Source organism: Erinaceus europaeus, chromosome 12 (assembly GCF_950295315.1).
Source record: "Erinaceus europaeus chromosome 12, mEriEur2.1, whole genome shotgun sequence".
Lineage (NCBI taxonomy): Eukaryota > Metazoa > Chordata > Mammalia > Eulipotyphla > Erinaceidae > Erinaceus > Erinaceus europaeus.
The window spans coordinates 14,131,453-14,150,578 of record NC_080173.1 but is presented as its reverse complement, the minus strand read 5'-3'; the positions used below and the strand labels follow the sequence as shown (position 1 = coordinate 14,150,578).

The 19,126-nt window shown below is 52.0% G+C and overlaps 1 protein-coding gene across 3 annotated transcripts in view; it reads right to left on the bottom strand.

Moving 5' to 3' along the window:
• SEPTIN9 (septin 9) overlaps positions 1–19,126 on the bottom strand; it is a 184,613-nt gene that overhangs the window by 145,949 nt on the left and 19,538 nt on the right. The window contains exon 2 of one of the 3 annotated variants that reach the window (XM_016192299.2): positions 16,980–17,036. In XM_016192299.2, the coding sequence (XP_016047785.1) occupies positions 16,980–17,036 (57 nt within the window). Of the gene's footprint in view, positions 1–3,412; positions 3,929–3,948; positions 3,968–16,979; positions 17,037–19,126 lie in introns of those variants that run through there. The other 2 variants (XM_060202825.1, XM_016192300.2) reach the window with 2 other exon arrangements.

The window sequence follows — 19,126 nt, the reverse complement described above, 5'->3', positions numbered from 1 at the left end:
TCACTGAGGCTGAGGTCAGAGTGATGTCTCTAGGTCCCAGCAGGGACAGACAGAATAGAGTCCCTGAGGGGCCTGGGGACTGCTAAAACGCTAAACTAATCTGAGGACAAGGCAAAGTTCTGTCCAGGTCTGAAGGACATGGGAAAACAGTTTGGAAAGGATCATTCATTTCTGTAACTGGTTTCTTTTCTTTTTTGCCTCCAGGGTTATTTCTGGGGCTTGGTGCCAGCATATAAAGCCACTGTTCCCATTGGCCATTTTTTTCCATTTTATTGGATAGGACAGAGAAATTGAGAGAGGAGGGGGAGATAGATAGATAGAGAGAGAGAGAGAGAGAGAGAGAGAGAAAGACAGCTGCAGACCTGCTTTGCTGCTTATGAAGTGTCCCTCCTGCAGGGGCTCAAACTCAGTTCCTTGCACAAGTTTTTGTGCTTAGTACTATGTGAGCTTAACCAGGTGTGCCACCGCCCAGCCACCTGTAACCAGTTTTTAACTGAGCTTTGAAAAAAAGAAAAAAAGGAAAGAATTCCCACATGGACTCCATAGGAAACAACTGCTGAGCTTTGTCCTATAGTGGTGCTGAAGACTGAACTTGGAGCCTCAGGCATAAAAGTCTTTTGCATAACTCATGTTAAGTGTCCTTTTTCTTCTTCTTCTCCTCCTTCTTCTTCTTCTCCTTCTCCTCCCTCTCCCTCCCCCTCCCCCTCTCCCCTTCTCCCCCTCCTTCCCCTCCCCCTTCTCACTTTCTCCCCCCCCCCCCCCCCCAGCACTACTCATCTTTGACTATGGGTGACTCAGGGACTGAACTTGGGACCCCTTACACTTAAGTCCTGTGTGCTACCACTGTGCTATCTTGTTAACCATAAGTACCTCTTTTTCTTTTCTTTTTTTTTTTCTTCTTTCAGGCGAATCTTGGGCAATGCTTCCCACTCATTTCCTGGCTATGCCTGAGCTGTGGGCAGTGGCCCTGGCCGCAGCTGTAAAAACTGAGCTAAATGTCTTCAGGGGCAATTTTGTCTGTTCATGAAAAGTTCCTGAAGTCTGGTTGGCCAAGAGGCCCCAGGATATTATTGTCACTCTGAGTCCCCAGAGACTGCTCCTGTCTCTGCGTCCTGGCTCTCAAGTCCCTGGTGGTCAGCACCTAAACCTTTGCTTTAAAATGAAAGCTGGGGCTGGAGAGATAGCTCACTGGGTAGGGGGTGCACCTTCCTGTCCGCACAGTCCAGGTCCAAATCTGAGAGCCACAAAGGAGGCACCAGGGCACTGTTCTAGTACTGTGGTGTGTCTCCTTCTCTCTCTCTCTCTCTCTCCCTGTGTGTCCCTCTCTTTCTAGATGAGAATGTTGGCCTCAGGATGGTGAATCACGCATGCTACGAGGCCCTGACTCTGCAAGCTAAGAAGTCATGATTAAATAAGCTGAAGCCTGCACTCAGGACTTCCCAGAGGACCGCCAGCCAGGCGGGTGTAGTGGCTGACCTCAGGGCCCCAGGCGTCTGCCTTAATGCGCCCTGCCTGGCTAAGGACAGGAGATGGGTGAAGCCTGTCCACGCCCAACTGCCCACGTTGCTGAGCTGTGACACAGATGAGCTGTGGTTTTGCCAGCTGTGCTTCTCACCATCTGCGTGGCTGCCCTGGCCTCGTGGTCTGTGGGCTGTGCCCGGCTGTGCCCCAGGGCACATGCACATGCCATGAGACATCCCATCTGCACAAAATCTGCCCCAGCAGGGGGCCAGGGAGCCCTCCTTGAAATGAGCCTCCAGGGGGTCTTCCTCTCTCTGGCCTCTTGGCAGACAGATGGGGAGCAGCTGGGAGCACCTGACACCCTCAACAAGTCCAGGTACTAGGAGGCCCAGGCCTGCCCCTGACCGCAGCCGGCTGGGGGGCTGTGCTGAGCAGCAGCAGGCTCTGTGGTCAATGGGAACGGTCAGTGAAGAGCCGGTCAGGGGCTGACAGCCACCTACAGGATGTTGGAATAGGACAGAGAGAAATGGAGAGAGGAGGGGAAGACAGAGAAGGGGAGAGAAAGATAAGACACCTGCAGACCTGCTTCACCGCCTGTGACGCAAACCATCTGCAGGTGGGGAGCCGAGGGCTAGAACTAGGATCCTGATGCCTGTCCATGCTTTTTCTGCCGTGTGCGCTTAACCCAGATGTGGGTTTTTTTTTCTTTATTAGGGATTAATGGTTTACAGTTTACACTAAAATATAGCAGTTTATACATATGTGACATTTCTCAGTTTCCCATATAACAAACTAGCCCCTCCCCAGGTCCTCCTCTGCCATCATATTCCAGAATTTGAACACTACACCTCCACCCCCAGAGTCTTTTACTTTGGTGCAATACACCAGTACTCCAGTCCAAGTTCTGCTTAGTGTTTTCCCTTCTGCTCTTATTTTTCAACTTCTGTTTGTGAGTGAGATCATCCCATACTCATCCTTCTCTTTATGGCTTATCTCACTCAACATGATTCCTTCAAGCTCCATCCAAGATGAAGTGAAGAAGGTGAATTCACCATTTTTAATAGCTGCGTAGTATTCCCTTATGTATATATTCAACAACTTACTCAGCCACTCATCTGTTGTTGAACACCCGGGCTGCTTCCAGGTTTTGGCTATTACGAACTGTGCTGCTATGAACATAGATGTACACAAATTTTTTGGATGGATGTGTTTGGTTCCTTAGGCAACCAGATGTTTTAAATAGCAATTCTCTCATCAAACATCCCTCAGTGACCTCAGATAAGCACTGTGACCCACCTCCCCAGCACAGGGATCTCTGGTAAGTACAGGCCCCAAGTGGCACTGGCACCCCCAGTGGGATCCATCTTCTGTCATCCCCCCGCCACTCCCAGAAGAATAAGGCTGCACGTGCTCACACGCACACACGTGCACGGCACAGCAGGCACACGAGCATGCACCCCTGCAGAGCCAGCTCCAGTCCCCAGAGCTTCCTCGTCTGTAATCAAGTCCTGGAGAGGCACCCAGATGCTATTTCAGGGAAGAGACCTCAGTGGCCTTCAAGACGGACTCGGGCTGGCAATGCAAACAAACCGACCTCCAGCTAGTCAGTGGGCACCTGAAAATGCTGACCCCCTGGCAAGAGCCAGCCCCCTGCCTTTTCCCAACACCCCAGCACTCCCAGGACTGGAGCTGCAATTGTGGGGCTCGTTGGGCCGACCAGGGAGAGGCTGGGGGGGGGGGGCGGTTGCGTGAGCTTAAATCAAATCCAGGCTCCTCGAAACAGCTTTTGGACATTACATCCCACAACCACAGAACGGTCCAGAGAAAAAGAGGAATTTCTGCAAAAATAGTAAAAGTGCCCAAGAGCTGCTTGTTCCCCAGAGCTCAGAGGAAGACTGGGGCTCGGGGAGGCTGGGCTGGGCCAGGGTGGGGGGCCGGGGGTCTTGCCTACCTGAGATCCGGTCTCTCTCCATCACTGCAGGGAAGATCCACAGCAGGCGGGAGTCCCGGGCGTCCCCCTTCCCGGAGTCGGCTTTCCCTTCTCGTCCTCCCTCTTCTCTTCCCTCCTCTTCCTCCTCCAAAAACACTCTTTGTCTGCTCTAATTTCTTCAATCTGTGGCAATCACGAATGCATCCAAATCACCACATTTCCATGTGCTGATCATGTGTTTGTGCTCCAAACTGAAGTAGCATTGTCTCTTTGGATCGGGAGGTGAAAGGCGGCAACGGAGAGGAGGGGGAGATAGAGGGAAGGAGGAGGCAGCGAGGGCCTCAAAAATCCCGCCGTCTGGCCTGTCTGCTGTCCTGTCCTGAGTGCTGCTGGCCAGGGCAGCGCTGTCTGGGCTCTGAGCGGTGGCTGAGAGGGGCAGCGCAGCGGCTTCCGGCGGCTTCTCTCCACCCCCTCCAGCCCCTCCGCCAGGAGGCTCACTGCTCCCTTTTAATATCCACTTGGAGAAGCTTAACTTAGCCTCTTGGAAACCAGCTCACCGAGTCAAATTCCTGGAGACTTGCGAAGTCTTTCATTTTCCTCTCGACTCGGCGATTTCCTCTGGCTGAAAGTGTCTGAAAAGCTCGCCTTCCACTACCCTCCGCCGGACAGGCAGGGAGGAAAGGCTCTCAGAGCACCTGCCCTGGAGTCACCCCTGAAGACTGCCAGGGGTGGGGTCCCTGCCTGCCAGCGGTGACAGTGGCAGCTGGCCGTCCCCGCCCAAGCCAAGAGGGAGAGCAGGATGAGACTTCCTGGAAGATTTCTACCACACTCATGAGTCAGTGAGTCTCCAGTTGTCCCATGGGAGGAACCGGCTCCTTTCTCGGCCTGGTTTCCCCAGACTCAGCACCTCCCCCCGGAAGGAACTCAGGCGTGGCCGGGCTGGGGGTTCAGAGCTGTTTCCCACAGACCCACCATGCCATCTGGGGGCCCCACTGGCATCTGGTTAGACTCAGAGCTGGGGAGTTAGGACTAGGAGCTGGGGACTGGGGGGGAGGGCAGCTGGGACTGGAAGCTGAGACTGGAGCTCTAGGAGGAGTTGGGGGCCTGGGGCAGGGAGGAATGGGGCCAGGGGGCTGGAGCCGGAGGGCTGGGGCCAGAAGCAAGAGAAGAAGGAAGAGGAAGAGGAGGAGGAGGGAGAAAAAAAGTTTATTTTCTTGAACTTGACCTCAAGGACTCAAACTGGCAGCAAGCACCCAGCCTGAAACACAGAGCTAGTCTGTGTGCCTGAGCCTGTTTAAAGAAAACGTGTGTCCATGCCAGCGTTGGACACTCAAGCCACTTCCCTGAGAACTGCAGTTTTTCTGCTTCTCTTGGGAGAAGGAGGGCATATGGCCTGAGGGGCTGAGCTTCCTTGTCTGGCCACAGGGGCTGCCCCCTTTTGATAAAGAAACACTTTCTGGGTTGCTCTGGTGGCCAAAGATGGCTGTCCCTACCTCACACAGTGAGGACAGTGTCCCTCACAGGAGAGGGACAACTTCTTTGGCCAGGCATCCTCAGTCCCCATGCCCTCCCTCCCTGACAGGACGTCTCCTGGGTAGCAAGGACTTCATCCTAGGGGACAATGTCCAGCCTTATAGGTGACATCAAAGAGGAGCCCCCTCCATCCCAGAAGAGCTGCAGCACAGTCCCAAAGGTGGACCAAGTGGCAGGAGAAGGTGGCCAGAGTCTCAGCCAAGGCAGGAGGAAGGGCTCTCAGGTACTACAGGGGGCTGAAAAGTAGTTCTCAAGAAATAAATCACACTTGCATCTCTGGAGCCTATAAATCAGACCTACATTGGAGAAGGGCTCTTTGCAGAGGTAACTGAGGGAGATTATACTGGATTATCTGAGTGGACCCTAACTCCCTCCAGGAGGGAGGCTGAGGGAAATTTGAATAGAGAAAAGGGTGTGAAGACACAATAGAGAGATGACGATGCTGGGAGGAGGCCACGAGCCAAGGAAAACCAGACTATAAGAGATAAGAGTTGGGTTCTCCCTTTTTTTTTTTTTTCTTTCTTTTTTTCTTTTTTTCTTACCAGAGCACTGCTCAGCTCTAGCTTATGGTGGTGCTGGGGATTGAACTTGGGATCTTAGAGCCTCAGGTATGAGAGTCTTTTTGCATAACCATTACGCTCTTTACCTGGTCCTTTACTTTCTCCAGAGGGAATGCAGCCCTGCTGATGCCTCTGTCTTAGACTTTGGCCTCCAGAAATCTGTTAGGAATCAGTTTCTGCTCAGAAGTTACACAGGCCCCTGTGCTAAATAGGAATATATATGGGCCCTAGGTCAGACTGATGGGGTAAACAGTGCATGGTATTTATCTGCTTTCCTCATGCTTGGAAGTTACTCTCTACCCTAATCCAGCTTTCTAGCCCTATTCACAACTCTGACACTATCTTCCCAGAAATATTTTTACTTGACCTGCATATTAGCTATCAGGCTCAGACAAAATTTACTTAAGTCATGGGCCTCTTAGAACACACCTAAAATAGACTTTCTAACTTCATCCCAGACTTTCTAGCTTCATCCCCTAATTTTATTTGCTCTATTCCTACCTTTGGGCTCCTGCTTATTAAATAATTTGTCTTGCTTTATAGCTTACCCCCTTTCAACCACCAAGTTACAGATGCTACTATAATGCCATCCTGACTTCCCCGGGCAGATGACCTCACCAATGTGTCCTCCCCAGACTTCTACCCCACTAGGGAAAGACAGAAACAGGCTGGGGATATAGATCCACCTGCTCACGCCTCTGTTCAGTGGAGAAGCAATTACAGAAGCCAGACCATCCAACTTCTGCACCCCATAAAGAATTTTGGCCCATGTTCTTAGAGAGATAAAGAATAGGAAAGCTTCCAAGGGAGGGGATGGGACACAGAACTCTGGTGGTGGGAACTGTATTGAATTATATCCCTGTTATCTTACAACTTGTTAATCATTATTAAATCACTAATAAGAATTCTAAAAAGAATCAGTTTCTGGGCAAGGAAGATACCATAATAGTTATGCAAAAACTATTATGCAGGATTATCCAGGATTATCGCTGGGGTTCAGTGCCTGCACTAAGAGTCTACTGCTCCTGGAGGCCATTTTCATTGCCCTTGCTGTTATTGCTGCTGTTGTTGAGACAGAAATTGAGAGAAATGGGGAAGACAAAGGGAGGAGAGAAAGATAGACACCTGCAGACCTGTTTCACCACTTTGTGAAGCGACTCCCCTGCAGGTGGGAAGCTGGGGGTTCAAACCGGGATCCTTACACCAGTTTTTGTGCTTCGCACCATGTGTGCTTAACCCGCCATGCTACCGCCCAGCCCCTGCAAAAAGAGTTTCATACCTAAGAATTCCAAAGTCCCAGGTTCAGCCCTCCATACCACCATAAACGGAGCAGTGCTGTGGTTAAAAAAAGAAAAAAAAGGAGGAAGGAAGGAAAGAAAGATGAGAACCAGTTTAACTCTGGTATGTTGGCCACCAGGCTGGTAGGACTTTGTTTCATAGCCCCAGGGCACTCAGATATGCAGTCTCGCTGCTGAGGAGCCTCTGTGATGGAGAACATTTGCAGTTAATTACACTTTGATCCGAAACATTAAGCTACAACAACCACTAGCAGGGCAATGGAAATCAGGTTGTTGTTTTTTTTTAAGTTTATTTAATCTTCTGATTTTTTTTTCTGTTTCTCATTGAGTTTTCTACAATTACATGTTCACTGTATTAAGTTTTCAAACTCCAGACAAGCATAGAGAAGAAGCTCCTTCAATGCACAGCGGGCTCCCCAGCACCCAAGGAGACCTCGTGAGGTCACAGGCCCAGGCCCCTGGTGGAAACATGGGATGGGGCCAGGACCAGGGCCCTCACCAGCACATATGGATTCACCCCTGTGGCTGGCACTGCTGCGCCTCAGTGCAGCCCTGGCCTCCCATTCCCCAACCCCCCACCCTCCGGCATGCTTCGGCTCCAGGGCCATTTCCCCGAGTGTGCCTAAAAATCCAAACATTTTGGCCCAAGTAGGGGATAATTTGAAACCAAAAACCTGGCAGCCCCAGTGAGGCCTGGATTAGTCATGAGCGGGCTCAGAGGCAGAGGCAGAGGCAGAGATGGGGTCAGGCCAGGCAGCAAGGCTGGACGGGGAGCAGGGGAGTGCACATCCACTCCCCCCATGGGTGGGAGCCACTCACCAGGCAGAACCAGGCCCAAATCCCCAAAGCAGGTCTTACAGAGGTCTTGCAAAGCACTGAGCTTCCCAGGGCTCAGTGAAACCCCATCCTGGATGCAGACAAGCCAACTTGCACAGTGGAGAGCAAGAGTCTCTTGTGAGGGCCCCATAACCCAGCCCTGCCCACACTGGGCCAGAGCCTGCACAGAGCACGCACAGCTTTGGGAAACTGTCAGTGCCAGCAGGTTGAGTCCCAGCTCCTAGCCACCTCAGCCAGGTCACATCCTGAGGTGGGCACCATCTCTCAACAGGCCCTTGACATCGTTTACTTGATTTCTAGAGCCCTCATTGGATTTAGCAAACGATTCATCAGCTGCGTAGCATTCCATCTTGCAAGTATAAAGCCTTGGTGAGGGGTCTGGATGGTGGTGTACCCGGTTAAGCACATATAGTATGAAGCTCAAGACCCACGTAAGGATCCAGGTTCTAGCCCCCCACTCCCAACCTGCAGGGAGGACACTTCATGAGTGGTGAACCAGGTCACAGCTATCTCTCTGTCTCTTCTACTCTGTCTCCCCACCGCTCTCAATTTCTTTCTATCATATCTAATAAAAAAGGAAAGAATGCCTGCCAGTAGCAGTGGATTCGTAGTGCCAGCACCAAGCCCCAACAATAACCCTGGAGGGAAAAAAGTAATAATAATAAAAAAAAATTTTAAAGCCTTGTTGAATGACCTGGGTGTTAAAAAAGTGGATAAAGCATTGGACCCTCAAGTACAAAGTCATGTGTTGATCCCTAGCATCAAGTGTGTCAGAATGATGCTCTGGCTCTCTCTCTCTCTCTCTCTCTCTCTCCCTCACACTCTCTTTCTCTCTCTCTCTCTCTCTCTCCCTCTCCCTCCCTCCCATCTTCTCTCTTACATAAACAAATAAATATTATTTTTAAGCTATTGCTTGAAATTTCTTTTTCTTGAATTTAGTTTATTTGGGACCAGGTGGTGGCATACCTGGTTGAGTGCACATGTTGCAATGTGCAAGGACCTGGGCTCGAGCCCCCAGTCCCCACCTGCAGGGGGAAAGCTTTGTGAGTGGTGAAGCAGTGCTGCAGGTGTCTCTCTATCACCCCCATTTCTTCTAGATTTCTGGCTGTCTCTATCCAATAAATAAAATTAAGATAATTAAAAAATTAGTTTATTTTTTTCTTTTGGATAGAGGCAGAAAGAAAAAGAGAGGGAGAGGGAGAGAGAGAGAAAAAAAGGAAGAGAAACCTGTAGCATTGCTTCCCCTCTGCAAGTAGGTGCTAGGGACTTGAATCAGGTCCTTGTGCACTACCACTCAGCCCCATAATATTTTTTTCATAATATTTTTATATTTATTTATTCCCTTTTGTTGCCCTTGTTGTTATTGTTGTATGCTGTAGTAGTTGTTATTGATGTCGCCATTGTTGCATAGGACAGAGAGAAATGGAGAGAGGAGGGGAAGACAGAGAGGGGGAGAGAAAGATAGACACCTGCAGACCTGCTTCACCGCCTGTGAAACGACTCCCCTGCAGGTCGGGAGCCAGGGGCTAGAACCGAGATCCTTACGCTGGTCCTTGCACTTTGCGCCACCTGCGCTTAACCCACTGCAATACCTCCCGACTCCCATCCCATAAAATTTTTTTAAAGAAAGACTTGATGATTTCTCTTTATTTATTTATTTTTTTAAACCAGAAGACATGTTCAGCCCTGGCTTATTGTGGTACAACAGGTTGAACCTGGGTCCTTAGAGCCTCAGGCATGAGAATCTTTTGCATAACCACTATGCTATCTCCCTGTCTTCAAAGACATTGTCCTGCTCACCACCCCCAACCCCTAGTGGCCCCGGCATCCAGTGCAGATGACAGATTCACAAGCATCAAAGATGTCCCCGGGCTTCCCCGAGGCTCCACAGCCAGACCAGAAGGGAGCAGGCCTCCAGGTGGTTCTGAGGGCGCTGATGAACTTGACCTTCCTCCCGGTACACATTCTGGGGAGAAGAGGCTCCTGCTGATAGGACACTTTCTGAGCTCAGACTTTTTTCCCCTCCTCCTCCCACCCCCTTCCCAAATGCAGAGTCTGGCAAACCCTCCATTATTAGCTCCAAGCTATAGGTGACACAACTACTCAGTTTAGGGGAAAAAAAAAAAGAAGACTATTCAGTTCATTTCCTGCTGAGCACCAGATGCAAGCACTGAAGTTTGTTTCCTTGAGGGAAGAAAAAAGGAGCCAGTTCCCCAGACCCTCCTGCTGACCCAACCGGCCTGCAGCCGCAGCTATTGTCTCTGCAGACGAAGACCCTCCAGGGCCCAGGGAGCAAGACAGATTCCAGACCCGGACCCACTGCATTCCTCTCCTGGAACCTTCTTTCTCCTTCTCATTGTGCCTCAGGTTCCATCTGTTCCTAAGTAAATACACCCTGGCTACTTGGGAGGTGATGGGGTTTGCTCCAGTACAGTCAGCTGGCCTGCTGCTTTACAGAGTCCTTCCAGGTCAGCATGGAAGGAAACCAAGACAATGGCTTGAAGTGACCTGGACAGCTCAAAGTCCACAGCTCACAGCTGCCGTGGAGCCAGCTGCAGCTTCAATCCCAGAGGCTCACTGGGCAAACGGGTGGGGGTGGGGGAACCAACAGGTACAGAAGCCATCTTTTGGAACCAGTCGGTGGCTCACCCCGTTAAGCACTCACATTACAGTGCACAAGGACCCAGGTTCAAGTCCCTGGTCCCAACCTGCAGAGAGAAAAGCTTCAGGAGTGGTGAAGCAGGAACTGCAGGTGTCTCTCTAGCTCCCTCTCCCATTTCCATTTCTCTCTAATAATAAATGAACAAATTAAAATTAAAAACAGAAGCAGCCTCTTTGAAAGTCACCCCAGGACTGGGAGCTTAAATGTGTCCCATCAAAACTGAAACCCATCCCCAAAGACCTGGGCCTTCTGCTTCTTCCCTGCCCAGAGGGTACCCAATAAATGTCTACTGGGTGAATGGTGGCTTTAAGGACATAGCAGGTAGATCATCTAGACTGCTGCTCAATGGGTCTTTCTGTGCGGATGCCAATGTGCCCTGGTGGCTGTATCCAGGCCCTCTGTGGCTGCCCAGTGCCTGCCTTGTGAGTACTACCGAGGGCAGAACTCCTGACCTGTGTCAGAGTTAGTGTCAACAGCCACTTGTGTCCACCCATCACCCTAGTGAGTCTGCCCATCTGCTCTCCCTCCCTGCAGACACTGCTTTGCCTAGACTTCCCTCTCAAGGGAAGCAACAAGAACGGCTTCAGCTGAAGTAAGAGAGAGTTGACATTTATCTCTTAAACCAAATTTTAGGGGGCAGATTCCCCTAAACTTGGCCTATCAAGTTCAAGTCAATGACATTTATCACCTGCCTGGGATGTGCTGTGAGTCCAGCATCAGTCTGGGGGGCATCTTGGGGAAGGGGCACAGATCTCCTAGGGCAGCCAGCTAACAGCAGTCAGAGCAAAGTCACCCTGGAAGTGGCCTGGGAGGTAGTACAGTAACTAGAGCACTGGATTTCAAAGTGTGTGGTACCAAGTTCAACCTCTGATATAGCTTTTGCCAGAGCAATGCTCTGCTACCTTTCTCTTCCTCTCCCTCTCCCTCTCCCTCTCTCTCATATGATTATAAATAATTAAAAAAAAAATTAACCTGAAAGAGATGCTCTGTGGTAAAGACAAGCAGGGGTATGACCCATCCAAGATGCAGTTCCAATGGGAACCAAAGGAGCAAGGAGAAAAGAAATAGGAGGAAAGGGGCCAGGCAGTGACACACCTGGTTAAGCAAGCACACACATTACAGTGCACAAGGACCCAGGTTCAATCCCCTGGTCCCCACATGTAGGGGGTGCGTTTCACAAGTGGTGAAGCAGTGCTTGAGGTATCTCTCTGCCTCTCTCCCTCTCTATCTTCTCCTTCCTCACAATTTATGGCTGTCTCTATCAAATAAATAAACAAATAATAATAAATGTAATTTAAAAAAAAGAAATAGGAGGGGTAGGGTGAAAGGAGGGTAGGGAAGCCTGGGTCAAGCCTGGGGTCATCAGAGGTCAGAGTTTATCCTAGCAAGAGAAGGGAATGTGGAGTCCTTGAAGTAAGACACCATGACAGGGACTATTTCAGTCATGTGAGTGGGGCCTGTCACCCACCAGGTCCCAGGATTTAATAAGCACTGCTGCTCAGGGGCCTCTGCAGTGGGGAGACACATAGGGGTCAGAACTGGCCAGAACCAGCGGGAAACCCACTCACAAGCCATTTGGGGGAGGGTGACTGGACCAGGTCTGCAGATCTGGGTGCTGAGGGCAGGGCAGAGGTCAAAGGATAGCATGACATCTCTTGCTTGGGTACCTGGTGGCAGTGAGGCTGAAACAGGAGAGGAAAGAAGGTAAGAGTGGGAAGGTAAGTAACCAACTGTAACTGTCTGGGGGAGCCCACGTGTGGGGGACCCCAGGCAGGCAATGCTCCTCCCAGAACATGTGGCTGGTACTTTCCAGAGAGACACACCCAACCTTTCTGCCCACAAGGCCAAGCACAGGGCATCTGGTGACTCGGACGTTTACAGAGAGGTTGCTGTGTGCATGGCACCCTGGAGAAAGAATGGGGAGCAAGTTGGACGGCCCCCCTCACTGACCACTGTCTGGTGCAGATGGCCCACGCGGATAGATCAGCTGGACAGTCACGGTTGGCGTCTTGTGTCAGCCTGAGCTTTCATGGCCTGGGGTCCTTGCCAGGCCTGGCATGGACAGCCTTCTCTGAGCAGGACAGAAAGACAGGGCACACAAGGGGCTGCCAGCAGGCACCCCCCTGCCAAGGCAGACACTCCCACTGTGGCTACGAAGGTGCATGTGTTCCCTGGGGGTACCGCCACCACCACAGACCAGGAGGCTTACAGCAACGGGACAGGAAGTGAAGCAACGGGACACTTCTAGAAGCAGAAGTGAAACTCTAGGGGTCAGCAGGGCACTTGTCCCTGAGGAGGCATCTCTTCCCGATTCTGGCCTCCTCTTCCCGATTTGAGGGGTCCAGGTCCTCATCCTGTGGCAGAGTCACCCTGTCTCTACCCCTGGGGTCTCTCTTCTGCGTCTGTGTCAACCTCTCTGTGAGGAAACCCCGACACTGGATTTGGGGAGCCTCTAACTTCTCTCAGGATCCTTAACCAATCACATCTGTACAAGACCTACTTTAGTGCAGGGTGGGGGTAGGTAGCATAATGGTCATGCAAAAAGACTCAGGCCTGAGGCTCCAAAGTCCCAGGTTTAATCCCCCCATACCACCATAAACCAGAGCTGAGCAGGACACTCCAGTAAAAACAAAGACCTACTTTTGAGTCAGGGCACATTCTGGGGGGACAGGAACAGGCAAGGGGACATGAAAGGAGGAAGGTGGAGGGGAGGTCGCCCCAGATCCCAGAGGCACTGGAAGGCAGAAGAGCAGGAACAGCCTTACATGGGATATTAGGGCAGAAGGAGAAGGCTTCAGGCGGCCTGCAGGGAGGTGAGGAAGCACGGGGAGGGGAAGCTCTGTGCACTGTGGGAACCAGGACAAAGGTCTGACGAAGGCTGCTGTCTGGGAGGAGGTTGCCCAGAGAGACTGACCCATTGACAGTAATTGGGTAGCATGGGAGAACAGACCAGAGGCCTTGTGGGAGGGCAGCACAGAAGCATTTGTTGATAGAAGGACTGTGAGTGCCCCGCCCACCCACCATCACTCCACGTGTGCAAGGAACACACAAGAATGCTTCCAGAAACTTTCAGCAAGACCAATGAGTAGGTGATTCTGCTCCCCACCAGCAAGGACCCCTCATCTGCAGACAAAAATCAATGAACCAAAGGTATGTGGACTCACATGGATAGGTCAGGCATTCTTTCTCATGAAAAGCCTCCGGGGTGAGCCTTGGGATCTGCGGAGACACTCCCACTAATGACGGGCTCTTAGTCAAGACCGAGGGTCTTAGTATGGGAGAGGATCATTCAGAGGCTTTGGTCACACCTGTGGCATCTTATTTCTTTTTTAAATTTAAAAAATTTTTATTTGTTATTGGATAGAGACAGAGAGAAATTGGGAGGGAAGAGGAAGATAGAGAGAGAGATAGAGAGATAAAGAGACACCTGCATCCCCGCTTTACCACTCATGAAGCTCTCCCCCTGCAGGTAGGGACCAGGGGCTTGAACCTGGGTCTTTGTGCACTGTAATGTGTGTACTCAACCAGGTACGCCACCGCCTGGCTCCACCTTCTTTCTTTTTTTTTTGGGGGGGGGGGTATTTCTTCATCAGTTTCATTGGTAGAACTGGGGACTTTGCACATGTGTGATTTTTCCACTCTTGCTTTTTCATTCAGGGGAGGAAGGAGGGAGGTAAAGAGGGAGGGAAGGAGGGTGAGAGAGAGAGAGGACCAGAGCCATCTCCCATATAGAGCCATGGTTCAAACCTGGGCTGCACATATAACAGACAAGACACTCCACCCAGTGAGATATCCCTCAGCCCAACACCGTATGTCTTACTCAGTGATGGGTGTATAGAGAGAGAGAGAAAGAAAGAAAGAAAGAAAGAAAGAAAGAAAGGAAGAAAGAAAGATAGCTGTAAAAAATGGTGACCACCGTTTTCAGCCGATCTTGGATGGACCTTGAAAAATTCATGTTAAGTGAAATAAGTCAGAAACAGAAGGATGAATATGGGATGATCTCACTCTCAGGCAGAAGTTGAAAAACAAGATCAGAAGGAAAAAAAAAAAAACACACAAGTAGAACCTGAAATGGAACTGGCGTATCGCACCAAAGTAAAAGACTCTGGGGTGGGGGTGGGTGGGTGGGAAGAATACAGGTCCAAGAAGGATTCAGAGGACCTAGTGGGGGTTGTGTTGTTATATGGAAACTGGGGAATGTTATGCACGTACAAACTATTGTATTTACTGTTGAATGTAAAACATAAATTCCCCAATAAAAAATAAAAATAAAAAACCGGAAGAAAAAGAAAAAAAGAAAGAGAAGAAAGGAAGAGAGAAAGAATGGATGGAGAGAGAGAAAAAGAGAGTAAGGAGGAAAGAGAGAAAGAAAGAATGGAGAGAAAGAAAGGTAGAGAGCGAGAGGAAGGAAGGAAGGAAGGGAGGAAGGGAGGGAGGAAAGGAGGGAGGAAGGAAGGAAGGAAGGAAGGAAGGAAGGAAGGAAGGAAGGAAGGGAGGGAGGTTGCTCAGTAATTGACTGTGAGCTGAAGGCCCATGACTCATAGCAGAAATGACCAGGCCTGACCAGGTCCCAGACAGTCTCCAAACAAACCTAAAATAAAGGCAGAAGCTTTGAGATATAGTCACTTTGTTCTCAGAGGAGCAGACAGGGCTCAGAGACTCAGAGAGAGAAAGAGAGAAAGATCAGAGAGCATACAGGACAGAGCAGTGGTCAGACAGGGAGAAGGGAGGAGGCTGACTAAAATGGGGGTGGTCTGCTAGTGCCAGAGAGGCTGGAGTGGCAGAGAGTGGGGTCCAGGAGTGAATCTGTCCGGACCCAGGTCATACTACAGGGAGGAATTAGAGGTGGGAGCCAGAGTGCCAACAAGGTGGCCCACATGGGTCATGTTCTTGCTTTGTTACGTGCGTGACCATGACCCAGGCCCAAGCCCCGCCCTCGCTGCACTGGAGGAAACATCAGTGCTGTGGTTTCTGCCTCTCCTTCTGTCTCTGTTTCTCTCTTTCTGCTTGAAAAAAGATGAGTTCAAAGTATCATAAGTTCTAGTATCATTACTAGATAGGGGAAAAAAAAAAAGGCAAGGGGTGTACCAGGAAAAGTAGGGACGAGCGAGTGGGCAGGAGCTGGCTGAGGCCCTGAGAGAGGACTCTGCGTGTCAGCCGGCGGTCCCAGACCAAACCCACATGACCGACTTGCAGCTTCAGGCTGGGTAAATTATGCCTTAGGCATCCAAGCAGAGCCACGGTCACGGCGGCCAAGTGCTGACAGCACAGAAGCAGGGTCTGAGCATAGGGAAGCCATGAGAAGGAGGCTTTGTCCAGCCTGGATGCCAGTCTTCCAAGACGTCGCTCCCCACTCCCTCCACCCACCACACCCCATTCTGGCTCCTAGTCTCAGACCAGCCAGCGTGAGGCCAGGAGCTGGAGAGGCAGCTGACTGTGGAAGCAAAGAACCGCAGAGAACAGCACCCCAGAAATCCAGCAGCAGCCCGGCAGCACATTGGTCTGCGCACGCAGCATGTGGCTGCGATGGGAGGGGCCCCTGGCTGACCACACAAGAGTCATCTGAGCTCCAGAGTTCCTGCCACCTCGCCCCAGGCATCACCCTTCTCTTACCATACTCCTACCCCAGAGGCCTTACAGGCATCCCTGTGGCCGGTCCAGCCTGCACATTCATACACATTCACACCACGACCACCCCATCCCACCCCGCATACTCAGCTCCCTGGGAAGAGTCTTGCTCAGCCACTCCAGCCCATGGGCAGCTGTTGCTCCCTGAGGATGGGCCTGAAGAGGCAGACTCAGAACCACCTGAGTGCAGAATTCTAGGGTACTGGTGAGCCAGCATGGTCTGGAAGTGATCTTACAGCCACTGAACACAGCTTTGAAGTGGAAGGTCAGTAAAAACGTGTTGCTAATGAACAAACGAGTCAGATGGACTTAACAGATTCTGATCAGGAGTCCCACCAGCTCAGGCAGCAGCAATACCTGGCAGGGAGTTGGGAGGTGGGTCCAGGTGGGGGGTGCGCTCCTCCACACCAACAGGGCATAGAGCCCCATGCCCCACCCCCTTGAGTCCCCGCAGAACACGCAGCCCGAGGTGACACCGTCCATCCCTGCCCCCGCAGCTAACGCAACCCCTTCCCAGCCTGTTATGGCAAACCTACCCCCCGTGGTCTCAGGCCAGTTACAGTGGGTGTCTGCTGTCCCTCTGCACTGTTGTGAGAATGCTTAGCTAGACAGAGGTGGGGCAGGCACAACACAGTGACTCCCGCCAGGACCCCTGCAGCACCCCTCTGCACCAGCAGGGCAGGGCTCAGGGAGTGGGCTCGGTGGTGCAGGGACCAGTTGCCCAGAGCTCCCACATTCCAAGCCAGTTGTTCCAGTGCCCTCAGCACCCCAACCAGGATCACCCTGAGACATCCAGCCCCTACACACTGCCTTTTCCTGGAAACACAGGTCTGATTCTATGTCCAAGGGACCCAGAGGAGAGAAGTGCCAGCCTTGGGTGGGTTGGGTGGCACCTCATACCTGGCAAGGACCGGCTCAATGGCAACAGGCCGGAAAGCCTTCTGCATCAGGACCATACAAGCCGGCACCTGCTGGAGCCCGAGACGGACTTTACCCGTCACCCAGGAAGCCCAGGTGGGACTATGGGCCTGAACCAGAAAGAAGAAAAAGAAGGCTGAACAGCTACTTACCCGGGCCAGAGGGGTCACCAAGCCTCCGGAGACGGCTGCTGGAAGTCCTTGAGACTCCTAAAGCCAGGGGCAAAGGGCAAAGGTCACAGGAGCCACCAGGTTCACAAAGGGAGAATCTCACCACTTATCCCAGAATGAGAAACTAAGCCCTTGGAGGGACCAGAGACATTAGCCCTCCAGGGGCCAGTCAGACCCAGGGCTACCTGCAGCCAACTGTACCACCTGGGTACCACTTGCTGGCCACATATGGGTCAAACCCTGTGCACATTCCCCTCTACACCTGCTACCTACTGCAGGTCGGGGTGGGGGTGGGGGAGTGTCAGCGAGGTGAAGTGACCTGACTGAAGCCACACAGCTACTAGGAGCTGAGCCCAAATGGAACCCAAATTCCTCCAACTCCAAAATTAGGCCTTGGTTCAGGCCAGCTGCGTCAAGGTGACTAAGGGACGGAGACAGTGGCCGGCCCCCATGTAGGCACATCCCAGGCACTCTCCTCTGGCTCCCAGTTTCCCTGCACTGGGGCTTGTAACATGGTTGTGGGAGTGGGGGGTGGGGGTGGGGGTGGGCAGCCCTGGCCCAACTTCTCCACTGCAAGCCGGGAGATGGTGTACCAGCTGTCTCCTTCCCCCCATCCTCTGCCCCAATCCTTCCCTCCCTCACTCCTCAGGAAGGAAGAAGAGGAAAGTGTGGATTAGCAGCACGCTCCCTCCTGCACACACCCTCAGTCTAGCCCTGCACGTGTTCCTCAGAGAGGTTTACAGCAGGCAAGTCCCAACGGGAGCAGATCTGCTGAGGTGCTAAGCCCGGCAAACCCTGGGGCCTGCCAGGAACAACAGGCACTGCCTGGTGGCTGCCAGGTCACAGGGCTTGGGAGCACACTACCCAGGTAACCAGCCCACCCTCCAAGAGCAGCAGGGCCACCCCATGCTGGCCAGCAGATGGCAAGATGAGCCTCTGAGGGGCCCCAGGTAGACCAGATGCCCACTGAACCCCTGCCCTCTGATGCCCAGGCACCCACCTAGGTTGCTGGGGTCAGAGGTCAGCTCTCCCCCAGTAGTCCTGCCCAGAGGCTCATGTAGCATTCACTCATTCATTTCACAAACTCATCCCCAAATGATGGCTGAAAAGTAAATGCAACCTGCAAAGTTTGGGATGTTTGCAGAACCCCAAGCAGCATGAACTGCAGACCTGATCACAAGTCCAACTCCCCAGAGACACACGCACTGTCCACATGTGGAGGACAGCAGAACACACGTGCTCCACCCTCCAGGGCCTTCTAGGGACAGACACCTGTTAGACCGTGCCTCTGGCCAGGCCAAGGGGGACACACTCAGCACACACCCCTGCTTTAGCTGAGTTCATCCACCATGGAGCAGCTCTGAGACAAAGGGGGCACGGGAAGCTACAGTGACCCACGGGGCTTCGAGGAGACAGGAACCATAATGACCCCGGAAGGAGGACCTGGAGAAGACAGTGTGGTGCCCCCCCCCCCCCCGCATGCCAGGAGTCTATGAAAACCAGTCTATTTCTCTCCTCCACTCAGCACAACCCCCATTTCACAGATGAGGGAATCAAAGCCTGGAAGCCCTATGACTGCTGAACCCTCCTACAGAGTCCATTTGCCCAAGTGGTGCACCTGAGTGAGCACATACATCACAGTGTGCAAGGACACAGGTTCAAGCCCCTGTTTCCCACATACAGGGGTGAAGTTTCACGAGAAGTGAAGCAGGGATGCAGGTGTCTTTCTGTCTCTTTGCCTCTCTACCTTCCCCTCCCTTCTCAATTCCTCAGTTTCTATCCAGTAATAAGAAAATAAATAGTTTAAATAAAAATAAATAAAAAGAAGGCAGAGGAAGAGAGAACTGGCTCTGCTGACGTCTGCTCTCAGACTGAGTCTCCACCATCAGCTGCCCTGCTTGTGGGGCCTTCAGACTGGGGTCTCCTGGCACCACCCTGTCTCCAACTCTTGGGTCATGGAATTCCCTGGCCTCTGTAGTAATTACAGGAGTCCAACCCCCGCCCCCTCTTCTCTGTCTGGGTCTGTTTCTCTGGAGAAGCTTGCCTGTGCCAGTGACCAGAGAGCCCCACATAGCAGAGAAGCTATACCCTCTCCTCGGTGCCCACTGACTGACGAAATGCTCTCTCAC